Source organism: Podarcis raffonei, chromosome 8, assembly GCF_027172205.1.
Source record: "Podarcis raffonei isolate rPodRaf1 chromosome 8, rPodRaf1.pri, whole genome shotgun sequence".
Lineage (NCBI taxonomy): Eukaryota > Metazoa > Chordata > Lepidosauria > Squamata > Lacertidae > Podarcis > Podarcis raffonei.
The window spans coordinates 33,919,475-33,931,702 of NC_070609.1; the positions used below are offsets into that span (position 1 = coordinate 33,919,475).

At 45.9% G+C, this 12,228-nt stretch overlaps 1 protein-coding gene across 13 annotated transcripts; it reads left to right on the forward strand.

Annotated features, from left to right (window-relative positions):
• The first annotated feature begins 239 nt into the window (after positions 1-239).
• Positions 240-11,832, forward strand: BSDC1 (BSD domain containing 1). Of its 13 annotated transcripts, none has more exons than XM_053399100.1 (12): positions 284-308; positions 808-867; positions 1,941-2,025; positions 2,811-2,927; positions 3,165-3,332; positions 3,424-3,478; positions 6,847-6,962; positions 7,496-7,564; positions 8,605-8,686; positions 9,972-10,511; positions 10,785-10,888; positions 11,703-11,832. In XM_053399100.1, the coding sequence occupies exons 1-12, from the start codon at positions 298-300 to the stop codon at positions 11,733-11,735; spliced, it is 1,440 nt and encodes a 479-aa protein (XP_053255075.1). In that variant the 5' UTR covers positions 284-297; the 3' UTR covers positions 11,736-11,832. The 13 variants fall into 13 exon arrangements, with proteins under 13 accessions (XP_053255085.1, XP_053255081.1, XP_053255086.1 ...); XM_053399101.1 differs by having other exon boundaries at positions 1,965-2,025; XM_053399097.1 differs by lacking the exon at positions 284-308 and adding an exon at positions 369-620.
• Positions 11,833-12,228: the final 396 nt, after the last annotated feature.

The following is a 12,228-nucleotide window of genomic DNA, read 5'->3' on the forward strand; positions in this document are numbered from 1 at the left end:
ACGCTCCCCACTCCAGCCCTCACTTCCGGGTTCCTTTTGACCCCCGCCCGTGTGAGGAGCATAATGCGAAAACAACGACATCGCCAAAAGGCTTTTCTATCCCTAGGGAAGCCACTCTACCCAGAGCTCTCTATCGTGGAAGCCGGAAGTGTTTCTATGGTAACACTGAAGTTGTGACAGCCCGATTGAGAGAAAGTGGGGGATCCCCCGGAAGTAGTGGCGGTTGCTGCGTCAAAAGGGCGGGGCTTCTGCTGGGTGTCAAAGGTCAGTAAATATTGGTGACGTCAGACGGCCAAGATGGCGGAAGGGTGAGCGTAACTGGTATCGCTGGGAGTGGTGCCTTTGCGACTGGGGTGGGGGAGACCTGGGGGCGAATGAGGAGGAGGGGCGGGAGGTTGTGCCAGAGCTCCGCCTCGGGACCCCTGGACTGATTAGGCAGGAAAGAGTACCGCTGGTAATGCATAGAGTGCGTTCCTTTGGCCCTGAGTTAGTGTTGTTAGCCCCGCCCCCTCCCTCTTGAGTCTGGGCACTCTTGTTTTGTAGAGGCAGCCCTGGCGGTGGTCGCGAAGCCAGAAGATGAGGTGTGGGTTTTTCAGGGGATCAGGTTGCGGAGGAGAAAGGTAGGATTGTACTGTATGGTATGGGGGGCATTTTAGGATTGCTTGGGGGTAGGGCAGCGTTGGCTGTTTTGGGAAGAGATCTAGGAATTCGGGGCTAATAGTGCGGTGAGGCCTCAGAATTGTCAAAGTGGGCATATCTGGGGACAACTGGAAAAGAGGGTCCTGAAAAACATCTGCTTTGTTACAGCACCTCAAATGATGTGTTTGGATGTGTGGGACTTGGGTTCAGACTCTCTGGCAGCCTTGGGTAAGCCACTGTGTTGCAGTCTGACCCATTTTGTAGGTCTGTTGTTAATATATGAGATTATTCATCACTGACTCGCTTTACCTTTCTTGCCATGTGCATCTGTTGAGTTGAGCTGCCTTGTAAGGTAGTACCTTAGTGTGACAGATGGTGGGGGCATTCAGATTGAAGTGCAGTTGATTGCTATGCAGGGGGTTTAATGGTTTGAGGAAGGCTTTGAATCAAAGGTTGCTTGGCCAAGCCCTGCTCCTAGACCACTTGTATAGTCATTTATATACAGAACTCTAAAGTAGCACTAGAATATGATTGTGGTTATAGTGTGATCCATGATGATGTATTAATTGTGGCAAACTAGAAAAACTGTGTGTGGGAGGAGGGAACCAGTAAATCCACATTTTTCACTACTCCCCAAATTAAATTATATGATTTAAACAGGTGGCACAGGAGCCTCTAATTCACTTGTATGTCTTTGAGGCTGTGTGCTGTAAAAGCCTGAGTGATTATTTTGTTCATACCCTTTTTTCATAGATTTCTAGTAAATACTGTAGGAGGCTTAAGTTTGTATTACATTTTTTGCATCGTTCACATCATGTTGTAGGAGTTCAATAATATTCCCTTAAACTTAAATAAGTATTTAAATACCTGCTAAGTTGTTAAAGTGCTTTCTATCTTGGTTGTAATTGGTTCTTTTGGGAGGTAATGTTGAGAAAGAGCAAAAGAGAGAGAAGGAAGATGATAATGTGTAACAATTCATGAGAAAAATGGGAGCCTTGGTCTGCAGTAGTGCTTGAAAGTGTCGCACAAGTTTTGAAATCTTTGGAACGTGTGCCTAAGAATTTAAATAATTATTCTACTTGTGGCAGGAGGAGGCCAAGCCAAGGACACAAGTGTAGTACCATACTGATTTTAAGGTGTTTCTGCATTGGCTCTTGAAAGGGAAGGTCCTGAATTGCGGTTGGGAAAAGATTCTGTTAACATTTCATTAAAAAAAAGGCTGCCGTTGTAGGATTTGCTGCAGTAGCTGACTGTTCTGCATTCTTTGTCTTGAGTTTATTATGTAAAATTCCCAATTTCAGCTTCATATGTTTGTCCTGTAATAGGGAAGATGGAGGCTGGTGGAGGAGCTGGCTACAGCAAAGCCTTCAGACAGTCAAAGATAAGGTAGGTGGGTCTGCTTTTTATCCACTGGTAAACTAGAGAGAGAGAGGATGTCAAAAAGACACAGCTCTAACTCTGATATTTGGCCATGCTGCCTGAGGCTGGTGGGAGTCCATCATGGTCTGGGGGCATCAAGTTGGCTACTTCTGAATTAATGACTGATGACTCCCTTTGTAAGAAAAACCTCTTTGCTTATTATACTACTTAGTATTAGGTGCCAAGGAAAGGCCCCAGCTTATGAGCTGCTCTCAAGCACCTGCTTGCTAGCTGTGGGAAATGAAATACTGAACTAGTCCTGCCTTCCCCAACCTGGTATTATCCAACTGTTTTGGACTACAGCTCAGTCCCACACAGCATGGCTGTAGGATCTTGAGGCTGATGGGAGTTGTAGTTAAAAGCAGCTGGAGGACCCCAGGTTGGGGAAGGCTGAACTAGATGGACCCACCTTGGCCTGATCTTCCAGGGTAATACTTTGGTTCATTGGAGTAGCATTCACATCTCACAGTCACGTTTCATGTATCTGTTATTGGAATTAAAAATGCTTGTTTTGGGATCAGTTGTGAACATGCTTCTGAAGCCACTTGAGGTGATTGGAACAAGAGCTGTCAGGTGCTTATTGTTTTGGAAGTATGAATTCTGTTTTCTCCTCCTGATGGCCACACTCTTAGATTGATAAACACTTGGTGTTCTTTGATTGTTAACCCCCCAACCCAGGCTAATTACCACACTCATTGGAAATTCAGCCACAGTGTACCCAACAATAAGTATATTCTCTCATTCTGTTGCAGTCCACAGAGGCCTTGGAGTTCATGAAACGTGACCTGACCGAGTTCACGCAAGTGGTCCAGCATGACACCGCCTGCACCATTGCTGCCACTGCCAGTGTGGTCAAGGAGAAGCTGGCTGTGAGTGGGCATTGAAAACAGAAATGGAGGGAGAGGCAGGAATGCATGTCATTGGGAAGGGCTGGCAGGTTTTCATTTGTGTTTGCCATTTCCCTCTCCCCACAACTTTTTTCATTATTCTCTTTGTTGATTTGGTGTATCAAGCCCATAGCGATGCTAGGCTTTGTGGGATACTGCCCACTCTGGTTCCTCTGCCTTAGATTAATTTTCATTGTGAATTTCTTTGTTTTTGTGAAGACGGAAAGTTCCTCGGGTGCGACAGAGAAAGTGAGAAAAGGGCTCTCCAACTTCCTGGGTGTTATCTCCGACACATTTGCACCTTCACCAGATATGACCATTGACTGTGATGTCATAACCCTGATGGCGACCCCTTCTGGAACAACAGAGTTATACGACAGTGCCAAGGTGCCTCCAGCCTCTACCCCCAAAAAGTGGCCTTTTCCCCCACCATTAATGTCTTGTGCTCATATGCTTCTCCCTGTCTGTCATCTTCCAGGCTCGGCTGTACAGCCTTCAGTCTGACCCAGCCACCTATTGCAATGAACCTGATGGTAAGTTGGGGGCTGATTTGGACTGAAAAACCCCACAGTCAGGGAAGTGTTTGGGTGAACTATCTACCTGGAGGGTGACTGAAGTCCACAACATGCTGCTTGCTTTCATAAAGCAAAACCTGATAGGATGGCCCAAATTTTGAAATGCAGGCCTTGCTAAAAGAAAAGTAACTTCTAGGTTTGGGGGCTGCAGTAGAAAGGTCCAAAGGAGGTAGGGTGACAGGTTGGGGATTGGTGCATGATGGAAGTGTTATGGTTCATCATGGGAGGCTATTCTCAGAATTCCTGCTCAGCCACGGGTGGCCTCTGGCAAGTTAGACTTTTTGCAAATAATGAGGAAGGATTGCAAGGCACCTGCTTCTCATGAAAAGCCAAGTTGCACCTTCCCCTCCCCTCTTCTGCTGCTTTCCCCCACCCTCTGCCACTCCCCCTATCCTCACAGTCTTCTGTACCAGACTGACAAGGGTGAAGCTACCCTGCCACCTCCTTGGCCTGGAGAGGCAACCAGGATAGTTTGGCACTTCACTTTCCAGCCATTAGTGGCTGCATGCACATGCTGGTCTTTTAAGGTCAGAAGAGTCAGTTCTGGCAGGCTGAGATCCTGCCTGGAAAATAGGTGTGTGGGCAGAAACCATGGAAACTTGAGCCTAAGAACAGTGTAATGCAGGGGTGTAGAAGCTTTTGAGGCTAGCTAACCAATATCCTTATCGTCCAGCTAGGGGGTTCAAGTTGGCCCTCCAGGGCTGTGGTGATAAGGATATTGGTTAGCTAGCCTCAAATTGGCCCACAGTCCAGAGGTTTTACATCCATGGCATAGCCTGACCTCTGCCATCTGCAGAGTGCCTTAAGAAAGGGCAGAAACTGTAAACAAATGTGTGGGAAGTCTCCTGGTGGATGCCTGCCTGCCAAACCTGCTTTGGGGATGCCAGCTTGGAATGTTAAATCTACATACAGGTGGAGGGTGGGGAGGCATTTTGTGAAATTAGTTGAATCTATGTATTGTTGTTTCATTTGTTCCTTGTCTTAGCCAAAAAATATCAAGATGATTAATAATAAAGGATACAATACAAATTCCAAAATTATATAGGAGATTCAAAGCACTGAAAGTGATCATACTTAATAATTTAAGATATAGAGGATTTAAATAATCTTGGAAGAATATAGATACGTTATTTCTACCATATGTTTATGTTTATACCTATGCTATTATTTTTTCTATTAGTTTATGTATGACTGTAACCTAGTATGTGTTGAAGATGAGATATAGCAGCAAAGCATGCATATATATGTGTGTGTGTGTCTGATATATATATGTGTGTGATATACATGTGTGTGTGTGTATACATGTATATGTATATATAAATAAAATGGCCAGAGCAGCAAGAAAAGGAGAGGGGGAAAATAATCATTATATATTTGGGAAAAGAGGCAAGTCTTTAACTGGTGCCAATATGATGTTGATGTAGGTGCCAGGCAAGTTTCTTTGGGAAGAGAATTCTGCTGAAGAGGCCCCTTCGTACCTACCATTTATTTGTTTTTCTTGTATCATTTACACACACACACACACACACACAGCCGAATACTATCTTGGTAATGCAATGTCATTGTACTGGAGTAATTTCCCTGTGTGGCTATTAATTTTATTTTAAAAAGAATGACAGAGCAAAGACATGATAATGGTTAGGAAAATCACCCCTCTTCTTTCTATAACACTATAATTTGGGATGACCCAATTTGATTTGGTGGTAGGTTCAGGAAAGGTAAGAGGAATCAGCAGTTTTACACAAGGCATAATTAACTTTTGAGATTTACTGTCGCCAAACATGGGGTACCTATATTGTAAAGGGCTTTAAAGAAAAGGATTGAACAGATTCGTGGCATGATCTCTCAACAGCATTGAGGCCAAATGAACATAGTTAAAGGAACTTTTCGTGTGCAGAGGCGCTGCTTATATTATGGGGATGAGGCCAAAGGGGGGCTTCCCCTTTTACTTTTTGTCATGGCAACCTTAGGTACTGTCTTCAGAAAGCATATTCCACTAAAGCCAGGAAGGTGTGGATGTGTCAATGTCCAGACATTGAGAATTTCAATGTGTCTAATCTTCCAACCCCCATCCACCATTTGAGCTCTCTGTAATATATCTCTGTCTATAAGCCTCTCTCAAATAGCAGACTTACTGAAATCAAGGCTTCTCATCCACGGCTATAGTTCCACAGTTAAGCAGGCTGTGCTTTATCTCTTAAAGTCCATGCCACTTTGTTTACACTGCCAAAGTAGCTTTATCTCACAAGCAGCAGTGTGGCAGGAATCCCGTTGTCATAATCACACACAGCACAGCATATATTACAGGAAAAACAAGTTAACGTAATTTCACCACTGCCTCCTTGAGCAACTGCAGTCTGTCATGGTGTAGTGCTGGTTTTGGTTTGTTGTCCAACAAACTTTGGCCATTTAAGAACATAAGAGCCTGCTGGATCAGGCCAGTTGCCCATCTGATGCGGCATATTGTTCTCACAGTGACAAAACAGATGGCTGTAGGAAGCATACAAGCAAGACAGACTTGAGTGCAACAGCACTCTCCCCTCCAGTGTTTTCCAGTAACTGGTATTCAGAAGTATACTGCCTCCAGCCATGGAGGTAGAGCATGGCCATCTTGGTTAGTAGCTGTTGTGGGCTTTATCCATGAATTTGTGTGATCCTCTTTTAAAGCCATCCAAGAGCCATCACTGCCTCTTGGGGGAGCGAATTTTATATATGCTTTTTGGAAAAGTACTTTTGTTTGTCCTGAATCTTCTAACATTCAGCTTCATCGAAGGTCCCTGAGTTCTAGTGTTATGAGATAGGGTCAGAAACCTTTCTCTGTCCACTTTCTGCACACCATGCATAATTTTGTTATTTATTTATTAGGTTTGTGTACGGCCCTTCCTCTGAAGGTCACAGGGCAGTTCATAACACGATACAAAGTGAAAACACAAAATACATAATGCAACCAACAAACATTTAAAAAGTCATAGAATGATAATCAGCCAAATGCCTAGTTGAAGACAAGTGTTTTTACCTGGCACCTAAGGATAATGTAATGAAGGTGCCAGGCAAGCCTCCTTGGAGAGGGCATTCCAGAAACAGGGAGCCATGACAGTAAGGCCCATGCTCATGTTGCCACCTTCCAGGTTTCTTTAACAATACTGTACTTTCCACCAGTCTTCCTGGGAAAGATGTTAAGCTAACCAGACTGCAATTTTCCAGGATCCCCCTTGGTTCCCATTTCAAAAATTGGTTTTACGTTGGTCACTTCCTAGTCCTCAGGTATGGAAGCTGATTGTACCACTTCCGCTGTGATATGGTGGTGTTTCTTCTATCCTCTGCAGGACCCTCTCAGCTCTTTGAAGCCTGGCTATTGCACTTCAACCTAGAGGAGAAGAAAGGGGAGATCTCGGAGCTGCTGGTGAACAGCCCTTCCATCCGCTCTCTCTACTCCAAGATGGTAAGGTGGTGCAGTGTGGCTTAGTCCCTTGATCTTCTGGGTCTTGTTTTCAAACAGTTGCTCTAGAAGTTAGTTGCTCACATTTATCTGTGGGGTGGTGCTGTTCTCTATTATGAAGGAAGAGGCAGGGCTCCAGAACATGTCCATTGCAATCCCTGTGTAATGCTTTTGAATGCAGAAAATTTGGTTCCTAACAGAAGATTCTAGGGAGCAGCAGTGTCTTAAAATCCTAGGGGTTTCTTCTCTTACCTCTTACAGACGTAATCTCTCCACCCATAATTCCCTACACACATTCAGCCATGCAGTCTGTCTTATTAGAGTCCCCCCAGTGTGGAGGAGTCTCTGTATATGCATGCAGGGCCTGTCTCACACTTGGTGTTGATGGGGCTATGGAGTGCAACCCCACAACTGCCTTGCTGTCCTGGGTGAACCTATGAGAGGGTTGTGTGTACTCCCCTAATGTGATTCTGCTTTAAGACAACTGTATCCACTGCATCCCTGTTCATCCTTCTGTTTCCTTCTATTGACATCAGGTGCCAGTGGCTGTGTCCCATTCTGAATTCTGGCAACGCTACTTCTACAAAGTCCATCAGCTGGAGCAGGTGAGTTTGTAGAGGTTATCTCTGGGAGCGACTGAGACAGAGTCAGTTTTTCTCCATTGCAGGATGCAGTAAGGGGCAACACAAGGGTGTTTGAAGGAGGGTGCAACAGTGTCTTTCCAGGACAGTCTTCTAAGTCCCATTTCCAGAGAGAGGCTCTAAGTTCAGGGAAAGATACTTATAGGCCTTTCTCATGTGCACCTTTGGGCACACAGAGTGGCTCATACCTCATCCCTTAATGCAGCTTGCTTGCCAAGCCCTTCCTGTCTTTTTTCCTGAAGCAGACAGTGTGTCACTTAGCATTCAGTTGCACTGTGGAACAGCAGAAATGTCCTAGGCTTGTAGAATTCTTTGAGATTCTGGCCTACTCAGTTTGGGGGGTGGGAACTGGTAAGAGAGTGCCGCTGCTTCAGACTACAGGAATCATGCTCTTATGAAGAGACTGGAGCAGTTGGAAGAATCAAGCATGCAAGTGGTAAGGCGGCATATGTGGTCACATTTCAAATGACTTGGTAGTCTAGATGCAAAGTGCAGCTTGAACTAAGGAGAAGTGGAAGGAGTGGCTGTTTTGTATGGTGAGGGATTGTTTGTTAGCAGGAAACTCTGCTTGTGCCAAGACATTTTAAAGTCAAGCCTTTGTTAGCCCAAGTCTTGTCAGCCTGCCAGAATCATGAGCAATGAACACCAACTGGTAAACCTGCAGATGAGGGTTTACACTCAGGCCTATGGGGTTCCTGTTGATCTGTTCTGATGCTCAGGTGAGGACTTTCCATAGTACCTTCCAGGGGATTGAGGGTTTGCCTTGAGGCCTGACCCCAGAAACTTCTGTCCTACTCTTGGGCATGTCCCTTTGGTTTAGCTCTATAAGTATTTCCTCTCTTCCCCTTGCTTGCCACCTTCCTTCCCATGTTCAGCTGTCAGAAATCTTTTCTCACCCAGGAGTATGAGCTCTTGAACTCTGCCTGCAGGGGTAGTCTTGTGCCCTCTCCCTGATCAGCAGGTGACCAACTTCTGACAGCCATCTGAATTCCTTTCTGTCCCAGGAGGAGGTCCGGAGAGAGGTTTTGAAGCAGCGGGCAGAACAAAGTGTTCATTCAGAGGAGCCAGGCTGGGAAGAGGAAGAAGGTTAGTGAACAGAAATTGCTTCCCAGCTGGGCAAGATGCCTGGAGGGGTCTTCTGGCCCTTTTGTTTATAGTTTCCTGCACTTTATGCACAATTTATTTATTGAAAAGATGCCTACTGCATCTTTCCACCAATACCTTTTGGGGCAACTTCCATGCCAAATTAAAACCATCCAAGGATAAAATACAAAATAAAACTCAGATCAACATCAGAAGAGCATCTGCCTTGAGAACAAATACAATGACTAAACCACTCATGCTTTTATCTCCAGAAATTGGGACAATAGAGAAGAATTCACTTGGTGCTTAAAAGAATAGTAAAGGGGAAGGGCCTTCCATCATTTTGGTGCAATGGTAGAAAAGGTCTTGTCTTTGGTAGCCACCTGTGTAACCCCTGAAGGTGGAGTTCATTGAAGCAAGGCCTCAGCTGATGAATTCAGGACATGAGCAGATCTATTTGACAGGTGACAGTTCTTCAGGTAACCAGTTCCCAGGTCATTCAGGCCTCCACATAGTTGAGAACCAGCATTTTGAAATCTTCTTGGAGACAGATTTGGAGTTGGTGTGTTTTCTTTAGGCCGAAAGTTGCAATATTGGCTGCCTCCTTAGCAGCTGGGCTTGTTTTGGCTATTTAAACATGGTGAGGGCCACTGTTTGCTCCTTTCCTGATGGAGTCTGCAAACATGCTCTAGCCCCCTAAAGTTTTGCTCTACGTTGCAGTGCAAGAGTGGGTTTTTCTAGGCAACTTGCCCATCCTCCTCTAACTGTTTCTGTTTGGGGATTCCCAGGTTAGTCTGCCTTGATGGTTAACGTAGCCTTATTGGTGTACAGAGTAACATAAGCCACACATATATATAAAGATGGGGCCCTCACCTGAAATTTCACTAATGAATGCAGATGAAGTTTTTGCTTGTCTTATTGCACAAAAAAATCTTAGGAGCTGTTTTGCTTAGCAGTGTTACAATTTTTGGACATTTTTAAAGCTTGGGAGAAAGGGAGAAAAAATTGCAGGCATCCTGGAAGAGGGAAATTAAATGGCTTATTTCTTGGTAGTGCCCTCATTGCTAAGAAATAACACGTCAGGAAGTACAAAAGAGAAGGGCAGGGGAGAGAAACCTTCTCTTTGTAGGGAAACTTCCTGATCAGTCTTTCCCTTACCAAGTCAGAGGGAAAAGCAAGAATTTCCCCCTGCTTGTTTCCCACTGCTCATTTTCCCCTGCTTATGAATGTCATCAGTGACACATTTTCTCACCCGTTTTGCCTCACTCTCTCCCCTCTTCTACCACAGAGGAATTCCTTGGGTCATCCTCCTCCCAGTCTAACGTCTGCTCGCAATCTCCCCAAGAGGTGAAGCCAGCTTCCCCCACCTCTGCAGCAGTGCTCACTCCGACCCTAGAGGCATCGGTGGAAAGCTGGGCTATGCTGAGCACTGCCCCGGCAGAGGTGACTCCATCGGAAAGCAGCGAAAGCATCTCTTTGGTGACTCAGGTTGCAAACCCTGCTGCTGCTGCTGCACCTGCTGCTGCTGCTTCACCTGCTGTGCCCTTACAGACTGGAGCCCAGCTCTCTGGGGCAGGGGACATCTCTCAGAGGCTGCAGGAAGCTACCACAGAGGAGCAGACCTCACTCGTAAAGCCAGCGGAGCCTGCACATCCTTCCCCAGCTGCTCCAGAGGCAAAGCCTTCCCCAGAGCAACCCAAGGAACAAGCGGAGGCCAAGCCAGTGAGCAGGACAGAGACTCTGCGAGAGGACGGGCCAATGGATCTGCGACTCTTTGAACTCAACTCCGACAGCGGGAAATCCACTCCCTCCAACAATGGGAAGAAAGGTGGGTAGCCTGGACAGTGCTCAGGGAGCCAAACCTCAGCCCTCTGTAAATGTGCATTAGCATGTGGAAAGTTGCCCATTTGCAAGCCCCTCTTGACCCTAGACAGCTCTGGAACAACACCCATTTCTATGTTGGTGTGGTCTGGCTACAGAGGTGTGGATGCCGCACAGCCTTGAGTGCATTTGTTGTTTAGTGATTTACTTCCTGCTGTGGCATTTGTGGTACATCAGAAGCCTTGAGCAGGGGACGCCTCTGTTGTTCTTTTCATTTCAGGCTCTAGCACAGATATTAGTGAGGATTGGGAAAAGGACTTTGACCTGGACATGACTGAAGAAGAGGTGCAGTTGGCCCTCTCCAAGGTGGACATCTCTGGGGAGGTGAGTCCTTGTAGGCAGCCAGGTCCAGAAGACCGTCCCTGGCATTATTGGGGTGGTGGCAGAACATATTACAAAGGCCTTTTGAAAAAAGGCTCTTGTTTGGTCACTGGCTTACTCCCAGGAAAGGGTTGTAGGGTTGCAGCCTTAAGAGGGCTTTCAGAAGAGACAATGAGGACCTTATTTTTCTTTATTTTGTTGCTCACACCTTTGTGACACTAACATGTACATGACTTGTGTTGGACACAGGCATGTCCTTGTGCTTCAGAAAAAAATGCCACGCCTGCTTTTTTGTAGAAGAGGAGCAGCCAGGCACTGAGGAGGAGGAAGAGGAGGACTATCTTAATGCTTTAGTTCTCTCTCTGGCAAGACTGCTGACTGGGATCCAATCACTTGTATCTTCAAGGCCACATCTATTTTAGTTGAATTTGGGGAAACCACTTGAAGCATCCGTTGGGTTGAGCTATTTCAATTGTATTTGTTTGATTTCCTCATTGCCAACAGCTGAAAGTCTGTAAAATTTTCATAATAAACCTGATTTGCAATGGGGATTGAATAATTTTGATTGCAACTGTATATATGGCTTCGGGTCTCAGGTTTTAATAATGTTTCAGCAGCACATAGACTGGATTGCTTGGTTGGTTCTTTGCAAGTCAAAGGATCAATCAACTTAAAATGCTTTAATTTGCTGGCAGCTCTTGGTCTAATCCTGTGCACAATCATTGTGTGACCTCGGTCAGTGCTTGCTCTTTGTCCCTTTGTAACATCCTACCTTAAAACACCTTTCTTCTTGCGCTCCCTCCCTCTCCTACTGCAGATGGAAGATGAAGAATGGGAAGACTGGGAATAACATGGGGCCGTCACTTCCGTGGTGCATCTTGGTATCTTCCCCCACCCCCTTCCCCCCTCCGCACCATCCAATGTGAATTAAACCACAGAGCAACCGGTTCCTTTTTCCTGTGTAAATGTGTTCCGGGCTGGCTGCATCTCATCTCTGCTGAAATCCTGTTGGGGACCTTGGACCATAACCCACACTTGGATCCTGGTGGTGGCTGGTATCACGTGGGGCTGCCGAAGAGCCTCGGCAGAGGGAGTGGGGCACAGGGATAGGTGCATCTTCCCAGTAGGTCCTCTGGGCTATTGCTTTTCTCAGAGCTGTCTCAGTGTGGATTTATTTTCCTTTGGGGAGAGCACGGTTTGAGGTGGGTGTAAGTTGATGGTGGTTTGGGGTGGGTGTGGGGTGAGTCTGACTGGGCTCTAGGAGATAATTAAGATTATTATCCTTCTGTGTGAGTGTTTTCATGAAACCCAATAAGCTTTTAGAGAAGGAGAAGACAACCCCT

Coding starts and splice junctions, on each gene's coding strand:
- BSDC1 (XM_053399097.1), top strand. CDS start 577: ATGAGGTGTGGGTTTTTCAGGGGATCAGGTTGCGGAGGAGAAAG. Junction 2,026..2,810: donor TTCAGACAGTCAAAGATAAG/GTAGGTGGGTCT, acceptor ATTCTGTTGCAG/TCCACAGAGGCCTTGGAGTT. Junction 2,928..3,164: donor TGGTCAAGGAGAAGCTGGCT/GTGAGTGGGCAT, acceptor GTTTTTGTGAAG/ACGGAAAGTTCCTCGGGTGC.